At 41.5% G+C, this 20,297-nt stretch overlaps 1 protein-coding gene across 1 annotated transcript; it reads right to left on the reverse strand.

The window, feature by feature from the left end:
• Nucleotides 1-1,285: 1,285 nt before the first annotated feature.
• LOC103822018 (scaffold attachment factor B1-like) lies at nucleotides 1,286-20,204 on the reverse strand. The gene is made up of 21 exons (XM_030231125.2): nucleotides 19,858-20,204; nucleotides 18,556-18,643; nucleotides 17,584-17,648; nucleotides 17,292-17,498; nucleotides 15,173-15,235; nucleotides 14,590-14,617; nucleotides 13,191-13,692; nucleotides 12,712-12,761; nucleotides 9,703-9,803; nucleotides 7,910-8,059; nucleotides 7,738-7,814; nucleotides 6,704-6,843; nucleotides 6,351-6,442; nucleotides 5,907-6,013; nucleotides 4,826-5,119; nucleotides 4,025-4,162; nucleotides 3,525-3,567; nucleotides 2,656-2,777; nucleotides 2,063-2,175; nucleotides 1,903-1,954; nucleotides 1,286-1,649 (listed from the first exon to the last, which is right to left on the reverse strand). The coding sequence occupies exons 1-21, from the start codon at nucleotides 20,044-20,046 to the stop codon at nucleotides 1,520-1,522; spliced, it is 2,751 nt and encodes a 916-aa protein (XP_030086985.2). The 5' UTR covers nucleotides 20,047-20,204; the 3' UTR covers nucleotides 1,286-1,519.
• Nucleotides 20,205-20,297: the final 93 nt, after the last annotated feature.

Genomic DNA, 20,297 nt, shown 5'->3' on the forward strand with positions numbered 1-20,297 from the left:
TCCTTTTTTAACAAATAGATACATGATGAAGCCAACTGCCCAGAGATTTCAGAGGATTTGGCTAAGATGCAAATGGCTTTAAAAAGTGCTTAAGTTAATTCCTGAAGGATGGGTCCATCAGCAGCTCTTAAACCTCATGGTCCAGATGGAAGCTTCAAGCCCAGTAAACCCTGGAGTTGTGTCCTGCAGGTGCCAGATGCTTCACAGCACCCCAAAACCCAGATAACCACTATTAATGCCCCATTTCTTCTCTAACTTTCCAATGTCCACTGCTCTTGAAGCAGCACAGCTTTGGTTCCAGGTCTATTCCCCCTTCTCTAAGGAAATCCTGACATTCATCTAGAGAGTTTTCCTGTCTCTGGCTTTGCTGCAAACCAAATGGAAGCACTTTGAGCAAAGCACACCGTGTACAAACAGGATACTGCACCTCTGCTGTGCTCAGAACTTGAGTTCTCCATGCTTTTCAGGATCTTCTGTACCACTTCTTTGCCCTTTGATGATTGCTCTCCAAAGCTTTATCAGTGTAACATGCTTTCTCCATTGATGAATGAAAAAATATCTTCAGGCAACTCATAAAAAACCCCTTCTCTAAGGATGGAAAAACCCCAGTGACCCTACAAATGTAAGTAACAGGGTTTTTTTCCTCTTGGCCATTTTACGGTAAGGATAAGGTCATGTTGCTCCAGAGATGTCTGCACAAAGACAAATTACAACTTGGATGTGACAAAGCAACAGATCATTTGCACCAGTCTTGATCATGTCAGTTCTTCAACACAAAATTATGCCAAAGCACAGTCAGTGGCTGCTTCTAAGGAGATTTTGGACTGTTAGGTAAAATTACTGGGCTGTAAGACTGGTGGAGTTTTGGACTACCCTGATCTATCAGAAGCTAAATAAAGTGATCCTGACAAGCACCTCTGTGCTGTGTCTTACAGAAGCTTTGCTGCTATCACAGAATTTCACTCATTTTCCAGACATTATACTGCACATGACACCAGATGAAAAAAATTCTTCACCCCCTGCCCTACAAGCTCCTTGGCAATTTTGCAGTGGCAGGGCATTCAAACTTTGGCAGCTGTGATCCACAAATGCTCTCTTATGTGGCACATGGGCCATGGTTACAGGGGTTGGTAACTGACAGCTGTGAGGGAAAACACATTTCACTATTTCTGGGAGTGCAAAGGGACACCTGTAAGGCATTCTGACACTTCATCTTGAAACAAAGTTATGGTTTAACACACAGCTGAAGAAATCTGTTTGACAGGGACTGCTGAAACAAAGCAAGTAACTGTAAACTGGCGTTTATTTATGGAAAATGGAATGCTTCATTAACAAACATTTTTAAATGGGATATGAACAACACCTTACAAAACAAATGAGTTCACATTGGATTGAGTGACATAATATGGCAGCAGCTTAAAAAAAATTACACTTACAGTAGCCCATAAGTTACAATTAATGGTAACCCTGGGTAACAGATTTGTTTCACTTGCCACCTTGCATTAAAAACCAAACACAATCAGTAGCGACGGTTGAAACGAGGATCGTTCGGTCTGTTTGCCCTTTCCTGGCCAGCAAATCCTTCTCCTTGCATTCCTCCTCCGTGCATGATCTGACTCTGATTGCCACCCTGCATGAAACTGCCACGCCTGCAAAGGGATTCAGACATTTTAGTGTTCTCTCATGCTGGTACACTCAGTGCTAGAATGGGTGTTCTGTTTGTTTTCACTCTTTCATAAAATGCATTACATAAAAGCCATGGGAATATTTAATTACTGCTTGATAGTTAAGTAACAAATTAGATAACTGATACTCCCATAAAATATTTCTTTTGTCAATTTAAATAGAAGAAATGTCCCTTAAGAGGAAAACAAAACACTTCACTCCTTTTAAAGTTCTTACCCTGACATGCCTCCACGATGCATCACATGGCCAGGTCTGCCTCTACCGCCACCTAAAAAAGTTCAAACATTTATATCCACAGCAAGAGTTTTACTTCAAGGATGATCTCTGCATTTTCTTCTTCATGCAGCACAGCTAAGGAGCTGTGCAAGAGCCATACCCTGCCATCTCTCATGATCCCGTCCTATCATCCCTCCATCCACGCTGCTCTGCCAGGAACGATCTTGGTGCCCTTCAAACTTCCGACTGTGATCTCCCCAGTCACGTCCATCCCTGTGAAGACAGGAAATTCCCATCTTCTCACACAAGCCAGAGCACATGGAATAGTTTATATGTTTGAATCTAAGTCACAAACTTACTCGAATGTCTTACCAAGGCTCATGTGAATCTTATATTTATATTGATATTTATCAAAATCTTTTATTTATATTGCTATAAGTAAAATCTCAGAATAATTTTTCTGCTCAAACCAACTAAGATGACAAATAAATAAGATACTGGGGGAGAACCACTATCCTGAAAATAGCAAGCTTTGGTAGGAATGTTAGTTAAGTTTAATGGAAAGCATTATGACTTTAAGATGTGAAGCTATTAAAAAGATCAGGTGAGTGCATGTTTTGATCATCTGCAGTCCATCCAATACACCTTTGGTGAAAGCTGGAAAAAAAATAACATCTTCCAAAAACGTTGATATGTGGAAACAGTCCTTAGGTGCAGGAGAAGAGGTGTTTTGAAGGTGTTTCCAGCACTAACCGTGACTGTGGGGGGATCCCTCTGCTCTCACTCATCCTCCTGTCGGAGCCGTAGCTTCCCCAGCTCTCCCGCGAGTCCCGCGAGTGCCGGTCGGGACCTCCGTGGCGCTCGTCTGGGTAGTGCTGGAAGGGACAGAGCTCTTACACACCTGCTCACAGCTGGAACTGCTCCATCTCACAATCATCTGGGAGGGAAGGGACCTCCTGACATCTGCTCAGGGTCAGCCAGCTCCAGGCTTTTCCAGCTAGAGACTTCACAGGTTCTCCATGCAACCTGTTCCAGTGTTCCCAGTTAAAGGGGATTTGAATCCTCTTCAGATGGAACTGTGTTCCAGTTTGTGCTCACTGACTCTTGTCTTTTCAGTGGGCACCACTGAGTGGCACCTTGTTACATCTTATCCACATCCTCCCTCCAATCAGTTATTAATGCACATGGGTAAGATCAGCCCAGGACTTTGTATTTCCTGCTCTTGACCTTCAGGCTATTCCCATCAGCCCAACTCTCCAGCCTATCCAGGTCCCTCCAAACCTCACAGTAAAGGCCATTGAGGATTCTGCCCTCAACCACAAACACCTCTACAGTTCAGCTGTTATTACCATGTAACCTCAGAGAGTGAATTTGTACTTTGTACCTTTGCCTCTTCTATGCAATCTTTTGGAATAGTGTATTTTGACACAACTTGTTTGCTATGATTTCTATCAGAATAACTACATCTTTTATAATATCTCTTCGAATTTAATCTTATCCAACATATTTTAGTAGATATAATGTAATTCTCAACTACTGAAATGTAATCTGACACACACACACTATAGAAAACCAGGTTTTAAGATGTAAAGATATTTCTGTAGCTCTATAAAGCAACTCACTTGTCCATCCCGATCTCCCATAATTGTTCTGGATCCATCTCTCCTAGAAACAGACAATTAGAATCAGACTGTGATAGTAAAACACACAGCAGTCTATAAAAATCCATTTATTTAACAACACAGATGAAAAATCCTGCTCTCACATTGTGCCATATTATCCACAAAAGGCACACACAGCTGGAACATATGGAAAATGTGCCACATTTTGGATGCCTGGGAAACAAAATTAATCCTAATGTATAAACCAAAACATTCTTGTTAAAATTCTAGGTGCCTACAATATTATTTTTTAGAATCTACAAATATGTGAAACAGCATTGGAAAAACACTCTGACCAAGCCTGCCAGAAGCTTTAACTCATGGCTTTTCATGGTTTTGGAAGAGAAAGTCCACAGCCACTAAGTAACACTTGAAAAATAAAATGCAAATGGAACCAAATGTGGCATGAAGTACATGTTTTGTATTTTGTTCTCAGGCAGCAGTGGAGGTGAGACACCAACCTGTCTATTGAATGCTCCTGGTAACGCCCACGATCCCTGTGATCGAAGTCATGGAAGCGATCCTGGCGACTGAAGTCTGAGTGGTACCTGTCATTCATGGCCATTCGTTTTGCTTCTGGCCAGTATGGATCATCTCTCCTGAAAGAAAGAACAGTCTCATTTCAGCCCAGATAATAAATAATAAATGCCTGTGATCACATTTCTCTTCAAAGAGCAGAGCAAGGCACAACTTCCCAAGGATATTTTCTGGGAATTGCAGCGAGGAACCTCAGAGAAAGAAAAAACAATTCTTATCTCAATTGCTGCTCCTCTTGTTGAGCACAAGTGGAATGCATTGTGGAAGACTGTTCACCTGAAGGGAACTAGTGTATTTTGATTCATCGACCAATTGGATCCATGTGTGTGTGTTGAGACTGTCAGCTGACAGTCACGAGATTCTGTTCGGTTGAGTGGAGTGCTTGTGCAAATTCAGTTTAGATGAAGTGCAATATAGTATTGAATAATACAGTATAATAAAGTAATTAATTAGGTATCAGTGGAGTCAGATGTGTCATTTCTCCCTGCCACAGGGATCACTTTGATATTCAATAAATGCCTTTTGATACTGTTCCTCCTTCAAAACCAGAAGAAGGGAAATTAAGTTCAAAAGGGTGTAGAAAAACCTGGGCTATTAAACACGACCATCTCAATGCAACCAACAACTGCTGAGAGCACATGGATGACTTCTTCCAGTCCAGGCAAATGAGACAGAACCTGGCAGTGACATTTCCCACTGGCACCATCAGGGTTTGGTGCCGTTACCTGCCGTCTATGTCATAGGGTCTCCTCATGGCAGATCTCCGCTCCTGTTCGTAGCGCAGCTGCTCGTGCTGGCGCCGCAGCTCCTCCCTCTCGCGCTGGATCCGGTCCTGCTCCCTCCTCCTCTCATGCTCGATGTGCATCCTTTCCCTTTCCAGCCTCTCCCTCTCCATCCGTTCCCGTTCCAGGCGCTGCCTTTCGATTTCCAGCCTCTCCCGAGCAATCTCCAGCCTCTCCCTCTCCTCCCGCTCGCGGATGGTCTGGAGGTGCTGCTGCCGCTCCCGGCGCTCGCGGGTGCTGTTTGAGCAGAGACAGAAGTGACACAGGCAATGCTTCAACAAAGAAAGGAAGTCAAAAGAGTGGTAAAAATTAAAACCACAGAGGCTGCAAACTTGCATTATCCCCTTGAAATTAACACATGTGGAGGGAAGACACTCGGTGTACACAAATTTATTTAGAGACTGATCAAATGACTCCCATAAAACCCATCCCCAGAGGGAAATACTTCTCTATGGTCAGGAGAATCTGAATCCAAATGCCCACAAATATTTCTATGTGGTCAGAAGAGTCTGAATCCAAATGCCCACAGTTAATTTCTTACATTGAAATAAAGTATCTGTGAAGAATATTCCATCTTTGTGAAGAAAGGCAGGATGGTATGGTGGATAATGATTCCTGAGTTAAAGCTCAGGAATTTAACTAGGAGGGAGAAAATTTTTCCTCCTCAATAAAAATAACAAAATTATTTTCCTCCTATTCAATCTGACTACTTTTAGGTGAGAAATAGAATTTTTGTAATGTGTGAAGAATATGGAATCCAGGTCACAGCTCTAGCAAGGAATTTGAAGGATGGAAATTATCACCTTTAAACACTATGAAACCTATTAAACATATGAAAACCAAAAAAAGCCCTATTAAAAATAATTAAATGCATAAATTAAGTTCAATAGATGACCATAAAACTATAACAAAATTACAAGTGGGGAAAAGAAACTGAAGGCCTTTTTCTCTCTGTTTTAATTAGAAATGAAAATTGTATCTATCTTAGGGAAAAAACCCCAAACCATGTCAGTGCTGCTCTTACCGGCGCTGCTCTGCCTCCCTCATTTTCCTCTGTGCTTTGATTTTGTCAAAGGGGACAATCCCTTGTCTCTCTCTGCTCTCTGATTTGCGGTCCTGGCTCTTAACACTCTGTATTTAAAAGAGAAACTTTAATGTATTAAAGGACAACCATCACAAACAATGCTCTGAGCTCTGTTTCCATTTGCACACTTCACATCTCAAAGCTTAGTCCCTGCTTTTTTCCCAAAGCTGTTCTTTTTTACCACTACACACACCATACATTAATACAGTGATACCTTGCCCCATTTGTTTGGCAGGATTTGAGTGCTGTATCAGCCAAATGAGAGGTATTTTACTAATTAAAACCATGTTATAGAAACTCTAATTGGACAAACTGGCAAGACAAGTGTGGGTTATACTTTCCTGTTTCTAAGGAAAATGTTTCCCATGCAGAAGCATCACTTACTCTGTCCTTTGATGTAGTGGATGTTTTCACACTAATAACAGGTTCTCCTTTGGATTTATCCATGACTACTGTTCTCTCTGTTCCTTTACTTCCTAAATAAACCAGAAAGAAACAAATTATATGACCTATACCATTCTCTCAAACATGTGAACATTCGCATTTAATCCTCTCTTCAAAATCAATTATTTCACTCCACCTAATCCAGGCACTTCTTTTAAGAACTGCACAATGTTTAACATCTCCCCTTATTCATTCTGGAATCTGAAACAATCCTAGAATCTTTAGAAAGAACTACGTACAATTAAATATTCCTGCATCAACATATTTGTATAAAAAACCAACAACCCAATTACCTGATTTAATAGTTTTAGACTGATCTGATGAACCAGACTTCTGGTCATCTTTATCTTTTTTTTCCTTTTCATCTTTATCTTCTGTCTTTTTAGGATCATCTTTTTGGTCAGATTTCTCATCCCTTTTAGCACCACCAGGTCTGTGGATAGATATTGATACAGATTAGACTAATACAGACTAAGAGAAAAAAAAATTCAAGGGAAATGCCAGCAACAAAGCAGAACTCTGATGTGATAACAATCATAATTAGATTTCCAAACATTTCCTTCCATAACTTTCTACACCATAAAACAAGATATTCAGACCATCCTGTGCAGTAGTCAACAAACTTGGCCAGGATTCAGGATCTCAGCTGGAAGCATGAAGACAAATTCACACCACCACGTGCTTAGTGCCCACAGAGTTTCTTACACAACATGCCAATGAACCATTTTTGTCAGGCAGTTGGGTGAAATAATAGCAAAATATTCTCAGCAAGTAGCATTTAACAGAAGTTATGCCTCAAGAAGATAATTCAAGAAGGCAAAGTTCTCAGTGTTTAATTCACTCTCTTAGTGCCTCTTTCAGCTACTTTCAGCAATGCTAGAGAGGAAGAGCACAGTGCTCAAGAACATGATCTGGGAACAGATCTTGGACAACTCTGTTTTAACTGTTTGGGACCTGGAGGAAACCCTATTCCAATGAGACACAAGGTAATGAAGAAACAGTGACACAGATCAAAATCCTCACATGGTCTTTCTGACAGATTTAAGACATGAAAGCCTCACCATCATCACTAAACCTCAAATACGGCCAAATTAAAAGGTGTACTCGAAAATGCAACCTTCCAATGCCAAATAGAAACATTTAATTTAGGCACTGCACATCCACTGAAGTCTATCTTGTAGTAAAAGCTGAAAAAAAAAAATCCACGCACTCCTCTTTTCTGAATGTTTGTCACTGAAATTCTTAGTGCAACTTTACTTTTCCCTGACATCAACACAGACTGAAGCACAGCAAAACACCTTTGGTAGGAGAATTTTTAACACAGTACCTCTCACTGACTGTTTCTCTCTTTGCTTCACACTCTTTTTTTTCACTTGTCTTCTTCCCAGCGGGTTCATTTTTTGCCTGAAATTTATTTTGCACATCATCAGCTGAGAATGTGACCTCGATCATTTGCACAATCTGGTGGCAACTCAGCATCTCTGAGGCCCAGTACTCACTTTTTCCACAGAAATGATCTTGCCATGCAGCTCTGTCTTGTGCAGGTGGGTGATGCACTTGGTGGCCTCCTCAGCTGTGGACATGGTGACAAAGCCGTAGCAGCGAGCGCCGGGGCTGCGAGCGTTGGTCACCACCTTGGCCCCCACCACCTTCCCAAAAAAACTGCAATTACTCTCCCTGGGACAAGTCCCCAAGGTTTAACAGCACCAACTGCAAGCTCCACTTCTGCTCTTTTTAATTCCTGGCTACTACCAGGCAGGAAAGTTCTGGTTTTGAGAGATTAACAAGTACAAAAGGTGCATTGCTTGGAGCCAACCATGCTTCTGTTACCAGTGGAATGCTACAAAAGCTGAACCAAGAGGTGGGAGCTAAAGATGACAATAAAATTTATTTAAAAGGCATCTAACTTTACATCAATACCATCACTTTGCTTTAGTATAAAATAGTAAATACCAATACAATTTTTTAAAGCAGATTTCCACATTAATGCTCAGCTGCTAAGTGCCACCTTCCCTCCAAAAAATGTTTATATCTTACTGCTGAGGCAGATCAACAATGTTATCTGCAATCCTTAAGAACCATGAAGCTTCCCTGAAAACTAGAGCTTGAAAAGGTCACACAAATGGTGTTTATATATGCTCAGATTTTCAGTACAGCTCACTTTGTAATACAGAAATCAATCATTTCAGGAGAGATGTTTCAAAGTACAGCTGAATAAAGAACCTACTTCTGAGCATTTGCTTTACTGCACAAGTACATCTACTTTCAGGAAGCTCTGCCTCTGTTAACACCCTGAAGAAAATAATAATATTTTATTTAAATGACTCAATGGTACCATGGCATCTATCTAGAGCCAAATGCTAGGCTGGCTGTTGTTTAGCTTTTAATTACATTTAAAGTTTTGTGGCACATCTCCATGACCAACATTTTAGGTTACCAGATGGAATTCTAAGCACATCAATGTAAACATTGCATTACAAGGAGCATTAAAAAGGTTCTGCTAGTCCCATGACTTTCAAACTCCAAGCTGTGCTACAATCAATCAATTTTTGTACCTATTTGTAAAATCATATTTAAGTTTCAGAGTATTTTCATCAGTAAAACATCCAATGGCTGATTGTCAGCACATAAAATTTGCTTTTATTACAATCTGCTGGTAGTAATCTCTAAAAAGCCTTCAGAGATCTGACAAAAATCCTTACTGATGGCTCTGGTATCAGCCTTTCATTGAACTCTTTCAATTTTCCAGCTGACAGGGAGATTTGACGTTTTGTCTGTCCTTAACAACAACTGCAAAACCGAACAACACCTCCCCATACCCCTGACTACCCAAACAAGTGTTTTTCAAAGGAACTGCCAACTCTTGATAAATTAAAATTGAAGTTACTAAGGCAATTCCTAAGATATTCTCCAGTAATTCTGTCTCAACATTTACTGCATATTTTACTTAATCCTAAGGAAATCTTTAAAAAGTATTTAATTCACTATTGCCTGTGAATTTTCAGCAGGTGAAAATACCATAGTGCAGCACAGAAGTGTGTGTATATAGTTACTGACTATTTCAAATAAAGGACCACAAATGGAATTTCATATTTATTTTTATATATTCTGAGCAACAGAATAAAAAACCTCCAGTCATTCACTGAGTACTTAGCCTGGACTTCCCCCTATATTTTTGGTAATTGGACTCCTTTCATGGGTACTTTGTGATGAGAGTTTAAAAAGTCTTATTAACAGTTTCAAACAAACCAAACACCAAAACAAAACCAAACCAACAAAAATAACCCCTTACCTTCCCATATTTGCTAAACAGATTCTTCAGATCTGTAGCTCTGGTGGTGGAAGCCAATCCACTCACCCAAAAGTTTCTACCAGAACTGCTAGCACTGCGACCTAGGTGGGAAAACAAACAGACAAAACCAAAACATACCCCAAATCCTAATTATTGGGATTAATTACTTGAATTGTTACGTGAATTAAAACAGAGCATGATCACAAATTTTTGATTTTTTTAAATCACAGAGGAAGTGAAATGCATTGTGTGATATTCTCCTCCCATGATTTGCTTTGCTGAAGGTAAGGAGCAGCACAAATCCAAAAATGTGGGTGGAACTATGAGTTTTGATATAGAAATATTTCATATCATTCTTCAAGATAGCAACTGGATTAGGGCACCTCTGAATTAATGAGGCCCTTCAAAATGGGCCAGGATAGATCCCAGTAACTTACAGAAGAGTTGTGGGATCTGTGTCTGCACCCCACACGTGCTCATGTGTTTCTTTATTAACTCATTTTTATTTTATCTCATTTTTATCTTAACTCCAAGGGAATGCTGTTGGGATGCAGAATTCCTCTCAAGGAAGCCATTCACCACCAAGAAACCAAGGAAATTTCTGTTTCTGCCCACACAGATTCCACAGTTGGGATTCAGAGTCTGACCTCAGCTGCAGGAGTTAGGAAAGACCTGGCCTAGGAAGCCAGGAAATTAGACCTGGCCTGCTTAAACCATGCAAGAATTCCAGAACACCCCTGGGCAATTCTGCATCTCAGCTCCAAAGGTGATTTAATAAATGCTAATGAACCTGCCAAGTCTGAACACCCACCATCAAGTGATTAAAGAGTGAACTGATGCCCAAGGTTCAGTGTTTGCATGAAGCACTCACACAAGGATTCTGTTTCCAGTCTCCTTTGAAAAGTCTGTCCTGTCCTTCTGTCAGTCTGGGCAGCTCCAAGGCCTCACTGAATGGGTTTCACTCCAGCTCTCTGTTTCCATACTTCTGCTTTGGGGTTTTTTGGTGATATATGGAGTTTTACAGAAGTCATTTTTCCCAGAACCTTTCCAAAATGATAATTTATTTGGGTGCCTTTCCATCTTCTACATCCTGATAATTTCAGTCACTAGCACAAGGAACTGAGAACACAATTAATATTAAATTTCTATTTATTAATTAAATTAATATTTAAATAAGTTTCCTAGAGAGGGATGCAGTGATTTGTATCAATCTCTTACAAAAACAGCCATAAAGAGGTGGGAGTTTTTGGGATAAGCACACTTGTGCCATTATTTATCTCAGAAGGGCATGGACAAAGGTATGCCATGCACACAAACATGTGGGAGATGCATTGTCCTGGTGTTTTAAAAAGCTCAGCCAAAGGCTTTGATGCTTTTACTCCACACATTTCTACAACTTAAAAATTACTGTCTGTAGTTACTCTGGCACCAGAATCCTGGAGAAAGAAGAAAGTGCTCATTTTTCTCTTTTCTGCTATTTTACCAATGAGGTTTTCTAAGATTTTTAAAAGTATATTAACGTCCTTTTTGATTAAGGATTGATCAGTCTTAATGTCAGGTTTTGCCCTCCCACAAGATTTTAAAAAGTGCTCCTGCAATGGTTCTGTACCTTTAAGACAAAGAAATACTGGGACTTGAAAACATTTAACTTGGAACCAAGAACAATGCAGGTATTGGGAGCCAACCACCAACAACGGAGAAATCTTTCAGATGTGCATCCATTGACAGCCAAACCCACCAGGGTGAGCTCGTAAATTTATTTTTCTGCACTCTTGTTGACACAGTTTTCAGAATTATTGCACGGAATATGGAAAACTCTTCATCCTAAATAAAACCCTTTCATACAAGTGGGCAAATAGCAATGTATGAGTCAGACCTGACTTGTACATACTATTTTAGGTTCCTTCTGGCTCAGTCACTTTGCTCTGCATGCAGAGTATGTTACACAGTCAAGCAGCTCCCTCTCACCACTGCTGTTCACAAAGCCAGAACATGAATAAAACAAATGTGGGAGAGGGATGCAGGAGCAAGGTGGTTTCAGACACCCAAATTCCTGAAGGCAGCTCTGAAAGCAAACTCAAGAAAGGGTGTTCTCAGTCCACAAAAATAATACACTCAAGTCCTTAGGTAAAGGACAGCATGAACAGAAAACTCCTTCAAATATTCTGAAATAAGATAACTCGAGATTACAGACTGGAAGCAAGAGGTAAATTGACCCTAACAAGGGAGGGCCAGCAGCTTGTGCAAACAGGTTACATAACCCAAGGTCTTGGAAAAAGCAGCTGACAGGGAGGTGAGTCTGGGTTGTAAAACCCAATTAAAACCAATCCAATTCCTCCTGTCCAGCTGGCAGTCAGATCTCATAATGAGTTTCTTGATTTTTATAGGAATTGCTGGAACTTCCATACTTTAAAGGGCTGAAGTACCTGACAGCAGCATTTAAGAGAACAGAGCTGCCTGGTGCATTAAAAGCAAGAATTATGAAGGTATCTTCATTAGGATCAAAATATATTATTCTTGTCTATGATGCATATTTGCACCATAGATAGGATCTGTGTGGACAGAAATTTCATAAAATCAATATAATTTCAAGACAACATTAAGCTGTAATATTTGTGGTACTTAAGTATGTGAACACTGGATGCCAAATTACTTCAGCAAAGCAGAAAATGGGACGGAGAACTCCAAGTGTATAGTAAAGCAAACAATTGAAGAATGTTGCTAACAGGTGTTAGTGGGCATCTCCAGTGCCAAAACCCAGAATTGCCATGTATTAACATCGACCTTTAAAAATCAAGATACAAACACAACAGTGCAAAGCACATGTCCTGAAAAAAATGCATTATAGGAAAATACTTATTTAGACATTATCAGGAAAATGCAGAAAGGGGTGAATTTATGCTAATCAAAAACTGCATAGATTGCAATCAATTTCTACTGAAATAACCCACCCAAGACAAACAGACATCCAAGCAATCATTGAAGTTTTACATCTAAAAACAGACATACCTTTCTCATCTTTTGAGATTATCTTTGTATCTCTGTCCTCCTCAACAGGGCTAAAGACAAAACACCACATTATTCAAGTCAGAAAGAAAAGTGACTAAATATAAACTATGAAAAAAGCTAAAATTAAATACCTACCAGAAAATATGTTGCAAACGAAAACACACCTTTGTATACTGGATTTAAGAAATCTGACAAGAAATAACGAAGTCAGATTCTTAAACAGACTTACATTAAGAAGATGATTACAAATAAGAGTAATTTGGGAAAACAACCTTTGAAGGTTGATGAAGGAAAGAAATCAAACCCACTGCGATTAAAAAAAATAAAAATATCTGCACATGGAGAAATAAAAGAGACCTTTAGGAATAGGCTACAATTTCATCAGTCTCGGAGGCCAATTGAAGGAAACAGCTTATTCGCATCACTTAAGGACCAATGATAAAAGATAGCATCTGGTCTAGAACGGAGAAAAAACAAACCTCTTTTTCTGATCACCGCCCTCACTGGCTGAGGACTCTTTAGTGGCAGGGGAAGATTCCTCAGAATTAGCTTTGTCTTCTGCTCTCTTGCCATCTTCTTTGCTATCTCTGGCTTCGGCACCTGCGCCTTTCTCCGCTGTCTCCCCACTAGAGGCTTCCAGGCCTTGGGAGCGTTTGCTACTCTGATCGCTTAGGGTCTCTACCACTACACCTTCAGAGTCCGGGGCCTCTTCCTCGGGGCTCTGTTCACTTGTCTCCCCTTTCGCTACCACTAAACGCTTTGCTTCCTTCCTTGCCAAAGCTTGGGCCGATTTGCTGTCCAAAGCTAAAGCATCTTCCTCCAGCTGAGCGGCAGCGAGAGCGTCCTCTTCCTCAGCCAGCCTCTTGCCTGGCCCCGCGTTACTGGCTTCCTGCGCACGCGGCCGCTCCGCTTCGGGAGGTTCTTCGTTAAGTAGCTCAGATTTACAAGTTTCCCCCAAAATGTCGAGTATTTTCTCATTTTCTACGGATTTAACAGGAATAGAATGGCACAAGATTTAATCACCAGGGAAATACAGCAATCACAAATGTGGAACTGGCATGGCTGCCACACTAACACCAAGAGAACTGCTAAGCTACACAGAGATTGGAAAACCCTAGTGTACACAGTGTTACACCTACCACGCTAACTGCTCTCTCACACCCTGACAAATCAGCCCTAGCACCTCAACAGCCAAGAAAAATGCCCCCACAGATTTAACAAAAAACTTCGGGCTCAGCCTTCATATTCTTCAGCAAATCGTTCAGCTCTGTTTCTTCTCTAGTTAGCTTCCAGAGTCCGAGACGCTTAACTGAACGTATCAAGGCACTGAGAGTTCAATTTTTAAATTTCTGTGAAATTCTTTTAGCAGAGACAGTCCAACATGAGAACTGGGCATCTTCTGATGGTGCATGAGTGTGTTTGCAGTCCAGAAAGGGAAAAGTATCTGTATGAAATTTCCATGAAGAAACTCTTCTTTCTTCTGTATCCAGTAACTAATCTTTACATTTTAATGCCCTACAATATCTTTTTACTGCTTTCACTGCTCTCTACATAGTAACAGAGTTAAGGTGTGTGCAATATCACAAGATCTGTTTACAAGTAGAATATTTAGCTTTTATAACTGTGATTAAACTTCTCTAAATCCACTTATGTAGTTTAACAGGTTTTTAAACCATTTCATTTCACTGGAAGTATTTCAAGCATCACTTCACAGATCTGGGGATATGATTGGGTTTCCAATCTCTATGACCCTGCATGATCTGGATTGTCCATTATAAAAATAATGCAAATTATGTTTGTTTGCTTGGGTTTTTTAATAGTTAATGGTTTAAAAAGTATTAGTTGAAAAGACAGGAATATGTTTTTCTTTAACAGTACCTGGCTCCAAGTGTAGCTTCTCCATTTTCTGTTTAGGAAAAGAAGACCACAAAATGAGGATTTTATAAAATGTATTTTCTAATACAGAATAATAACAACTCCCTACTCAATCCCAAAATTGAAAACTAAACAAATTCATCTATTAAATTTAGCTCTTTTTTTCATCAAATGCTGGAAATGAGTATTTTATAGAAGTACCTTTTCTGGCACATTAAGCCAAATCAAAGTATCAGCCACAACTGCATTCTCCCTAAATAAATCTGAATTATAACGAAACCAATAAAGTATCTCTGTGTACCACCACACCAACTACAGAGTAAAAAACAAACCCAGCTACTACTTCATATAGTCATGGGAGAGAGAAGAAATCAGCAGTACAAGACCCTTTTAATCTCCATAAAGTGAAGGAAATCTTGAGAGCTGACTGAAAAGTAGGGAAAAACCACAGGGCACCCTCAATTCACACACTGTGCTGAGCAAGGGATTTTGTTACAATTTCATGTTATGGTCACATTTTCTTTTTTGCAGTATGAGAACTCAGTAAATATTAATAATAAAACACCCAGCTACATTTTTAGTTTACCTTCATTTCAATTAAATCTGAAGAGGAGGCTTCCAAATTGTGTTCAATTTCATCATAATCGTCCTAAAAGAGTAAGAAAGGAACAAAAGTATTTCTTAACAAAGGCAGCTTAAGGAGAATACACCTGTACTTAATCTTCCCTTTCAAGAAAACCAGACATATTTAAATCTCAATTGATACTTCAGAGTGTGACCCACAAATGAGGAGCAACATGTAAACATACCTGATATTTAAATATCTTTCTCCAATTACTTTTCATTTTAATTTCAACAGGACATTGTCTATTTCAAAATTATTCTTAGAGTCTTATCTCACATTTCTGTGGTTACTGAACATGTTTTTTCACTTTCCCACTTTTTAACTTTAGTTTCTAAATAAAAAAAACAAATTAGAAATGAAGCTGACTTAGGTTTACACTTCTCCAAATTGAAAACATACCCCAAAAATCTTTTTTCTTAAAAGAGCTGAGGGTAAGATGCAATCAAAACTCATCCATTAAGTTAATTTAGAGAATATCACAAAATTGCCTTTCAGGTGAAGGGGATGCTGTTGCCATGACTCTGTGTTCAGTCCTATGAAAGGGGACATTCTCTCCAAGCCTTTGTGTTTGCTTGGTCTGTTGGGGTGCAGACACCACAGCCAGGCTCTCTTGAAATCCCTGCAAGAGTGGGACTCTGTGGTAAATTGCAGCTGGTAAGCCACAGAGCAGCTGTCAGCCCAAGGAAAAGACAGAAGGTTTCTTGTTGCTGACCCAGCAGAATGCACAGCTCTGTGCCAAGGGTCACCTCACATGTCACACTGATGTCACCCACCTCCAAGGCATGACCACCCCCACTGAACAGGATGCAAAACCAGAGTCACACAGGCTCCACCTAAATGTAAGAATAGTATAAAAATAAGTTAAAAGTGGGGAGAAGTTAGGGAAGGCTCCACTGCAACAGTCTGAACCTGTCTTCTCCCCTTTAGGGATGTCTGGTGGGTAAGAATTGTACTGTAAGTGTGATGAATGATGAACTCCAGCCAGCTTCTGTCAGGAATTAAAGCTGGTTTAATATGGTGGGGATGTTTTGCAGACAGACACTACCACCAGCAATCCTGGAACCTTAACCTGCTGTAATTGTCTATTACATTAATGCTGTTATTCCATAAAGGGATCAGTGCAAGTCCTTCAAGGGCACCACCAGTTGCCTGCAGTGAGTAACACACCCAGCTGAGGAGACCTGGGACAGGGGTCTCTGATTGTGTGACCCTCCCCAGGGCACTGGAAGCACTCTCTGGTCCAGGGGACTCCCAGTGAAGGTGCCCAGAACAGGATGCTGACACTTTGTGGGCCCAAGGGTCCTGGCTTTCCCGTGGCACTGACAGACCAATCAAACATAAAGGCTTTGAGAAAATCTCCCTTTTCAGGTGACAGAAGGTAAATGATAAGAAGTTGAAGCAGATATGCAGATGCCAAAGAAATAATATGTTGTGTTCAATGAGTGAACAATGTAAAATAAACTAAAACAAACCCATAAGGATCCAAGAAGGATAATATTTGAGGAGTGAATGTGACACATGGATAACCCTATGCTGTCTGCAGGTGACATCGCAGGCTGCTCTTAAAACCAAGTCAAAAGCCTGACAATGTCAGAACAGGGAAGTTCTTCTTTTATCAATCTCTATGAAAAAACAGAACAACACAGCTTCCTTAAACCAGGGCATTATTTCTGCAGAAAAGATATCCAAATTACCCGAGTTAAAAATTTATTTTTCTCTCTCCCCACATATATAAATACCTGGATGGCTGGGTGTATGCACATATACCCTTTAACACGTATAACGTACAGACAGGAAGAGGGAATACAGAAACTAATAAGCATTTTCAATTCCAGGCTCCTTTCACAGCAAGCAAAGATGATGCTGCAAGGTAAGGAAGATGGTGACTTGCCTACTGAGAACATTTCAAGCCTCAAGAATATTTACCATTTATAAGAGTAGGACATGAGAGCTGTGAATGGGGAATAGAAACCAGATCACATTCATGTCCTGTATTCTACTGGACTGAAATACCTTTTTCATGTGCCCATATCTCCATCAAGTATCTTCTGAAAAATTACAAAGACCTCTACTCACTCACCTCATTTTCTGTTAGCTGATCAGGAAGCTCTTTCATTTCTGCTTCGACATTATCTTTGTTATCGGACAGAGAATCGAGGATATTGTCAGGACTGTAATCTTCTCCACAGTCTACAGCACTGCTGTTATCTATTTCAGCTTCATCTAACACACTAATATCCATCATGTCAATGTCCTGCAAGGTATCCAGATTGGCTTCAATATCCTCCTACAGAGAGAATAGGGTAAATGTGTGTTTTGTGCATCGTGTAACCTGCAATGTCTTAGTAACTTGCAATCATCATTTCACCTACCTGCCCGTCTCTGGAGTTTTCTTCTAGACCATTGTCTTCCACCCCTTCTTCTTCTGGCTTTCTTCCTAAAAACAGTATCACCGCAGTGAGATGTAGCACTACATTTTGTACTATGTTTAAGCTTTGGTGAATTATCTGTTACAACAAGTAAACGTGATGAGGCTGGTTCAGAAGTTTGGGTCTGTATGGATGTAACTGAGGTCCCTTTGTCACCCCATAAAAATAAACAGAAGGAGCATGAACATTTTTTCTTTTTTTATGCTACAGTATTTTTCTAAAGCTACAGTCTCATTCCACAACACTTCAATACCTAAAAAGACACAACAGCCTCAGGGTAATCCATTTAAAAGTAACACCTTAAGATTGTTATGAAAACATCTCCCTTAATTAAAAGGATTTAAGAATTAGTGTTCACTTTCAAGATCCTGGACATACAAATCACTTTTATGCACATCTGTCACCCCCAAACTGCTATTCAAAGACAACAGCTCTTTTTCTATTTTTAGCCACTCTGTCTTAAAAGAAGCAGCTTAATAACCTGTTTCTCATCAGAAAGTATTTTAAAGAACTAGTTATCAGCAACTCAAGTAAGCCACGTTTAAAATGGCATGTACAACACTTAATATTTTGAAGCAACATACAGTTAAATATAATTATAGTTTACAAATTATAGAGGCTTTCCATGGAGCTTAGGCTGCAGCAGCTTGCTCTGTACCTGACACAATTCTACTCATGGTCACAAATACAGAAACACCTGCAATTTACAGTTTCATCTTCGAGTTTCAAGACTTCCTAATAAAACACAGGTTAAAGTTGTTATTACTCATTAATGCAAGAGAGTTTTACCATTTTCCACAAAGTAACAAGCAATTTTTTTTTCAAATTAAACTACTTTAACAGGAGGAAAAAAGTTAGTATGCCAAGTTCTAGCACCATGCAAACAATGGAAGTGCAAGTGTCCAGACACTGTACCTTTGCTAGTTCTTTTTGGCATTCTCTTTGTGGTCAGCTCTGAGGCCACTGGAATTTCATCAGGATCTCCTCCTTCTTCCTCAATGGCCTGTTGGGAGACAGCAGGATGATATCCACTGTATGATTTGCTGCTATGCATTTGTACTGGCTTTGGATGGGGCAGTTAATTCTCTTCACAGCAGCTGACAGGGTCTGTGGTTGGAGTTTGTGCTGAGAACACAGTTATGGGGTGCCAGGCTGCCTGCTAGGGTTTAACCACAACTGTATTTTTTAGGATTTTTCAGAGAGAAACATTGGTGTCTCTCCCTAGCTCAGGTCATACAGCCAGGCAGCTGCACACCTGTCAGAAATACTAAATAATAGGGAGGAACACATCCCTACAGGAAAATCAGGCTACAGCTGGGGAATAAAGCTCCCTGCTCTGCAGATAAACTCATCAACAGCGTAAAACTGGGAGAGACTCTCACAGGAGCTCAGGTGCCTAAGTTTTTTCTCAATGTGCAGGCTTGTTAGAACCCATAAAAGGGCCAAGGCTGATCATGCTGTTCTATCCTCATGGAAGTCTGTGGGAACACACTCCAGAGAGGTCAGAGAGATGGAACAGGGTCAAGTGTAGTGCCAAGCATCAGGGCAGAAAATGATGCACAGAAAGTTCCACCTAAGTAGGAGGACAAAAATATTTACAGTGCAAGTAAGCATGCACTGGAATAGATAGCTCAGGGATGGCGTGCAGTCTCTCTCACTGGACGTATTCAGGAACTGTCTGGACGAAATCCTGTACCAAGGGTTCCAGGACAAAACCCTGCTGGAGCAGGTGACCCACTGCGATCCCTTCCCAGCTTACCCATTCTGCGAACGGCACAGAGAAACACGAGAACGGGTACGGGGAAGAGGCACGTCTGTGCGTGCCGGAGGAACGGGACAATAAAGCGGGAGAGGACGCGCGGACGCCGGGGTCAGGCAGTGACGGGCAGGCCGAGGCCATCTCACATTCCACCCAGTGCAACCCGAGCCGCGCTCGGAGCAGCGATGGAGCGCGGGCGGCAGAACGGGCGCCCACACCACAGAGCGGGGCCGTGCAACAGCTCAAAGGCAGCGGCGGCAGCAAAGGGGACACGCCGGTACCCAACAACACCCCACGGGCGCCCGGCGGCAGCAGCGGGGCCGCGCTCCCCTCAGGACCGTCCCGCTCCCCTCAGGGCCCCGGGCCCGAGCGCGCACGCGCCGAGAGCGCCACAGACAAAGGACCCGGATGGCCGCACGCCGCTCCCCCCCCGCTTCCCCCGCCGCGCTTCACCTCACCTTCCTCAGGCGCTCCATGAGGACGCTCTTGTTGCCGCCGCTGTCCAGGTTACGCCGCTTGAGCTCAGCCCGCAGGTCGATGACTCGCAGCTCGCTCAGCCGCCGGGTTTCAGGTTCCGAACCAAAGGCTGCGGCCCCACCAAGGGATGTGAAATCCCCCAGTCCGGCCGCTGATTGACTCTCCGCCATCAAGGCCCCTTCGAGATTTGGCCTCGAGCCCGAACGCGCAGGAGAACACGGCACAACCCAGCAGCAAACCTGGCGATCACGGCACAAAATGGTGGGGAGCTAGACGCGCCGAGGGGAGGGGGAACAAAGCACGCTGTGCGCATGCGCGGGCGGGACTGAGCGGGTGGGGCCTGGCGGGAGAATCGCCCCTCGCAGGCGCAAACGGCGTCGCCCGCGTCCAAGGACGGCTCGCGATCTCTCGCGCATGCGCG

Source organism: Serinus canaria, chromosome 28 (assembly GCF_022539315.1).
Source record: "Serinus canaria isolate serCan28SL12 chromosome 28, serCan2020, whole genome shotgun sequence".
Classification (NCBI taxonomy): Eukaryota; Metazoa; Chordata; class Aves; order Passeriformes; family Fringillidae; genus Serinus; species Serinus canaria.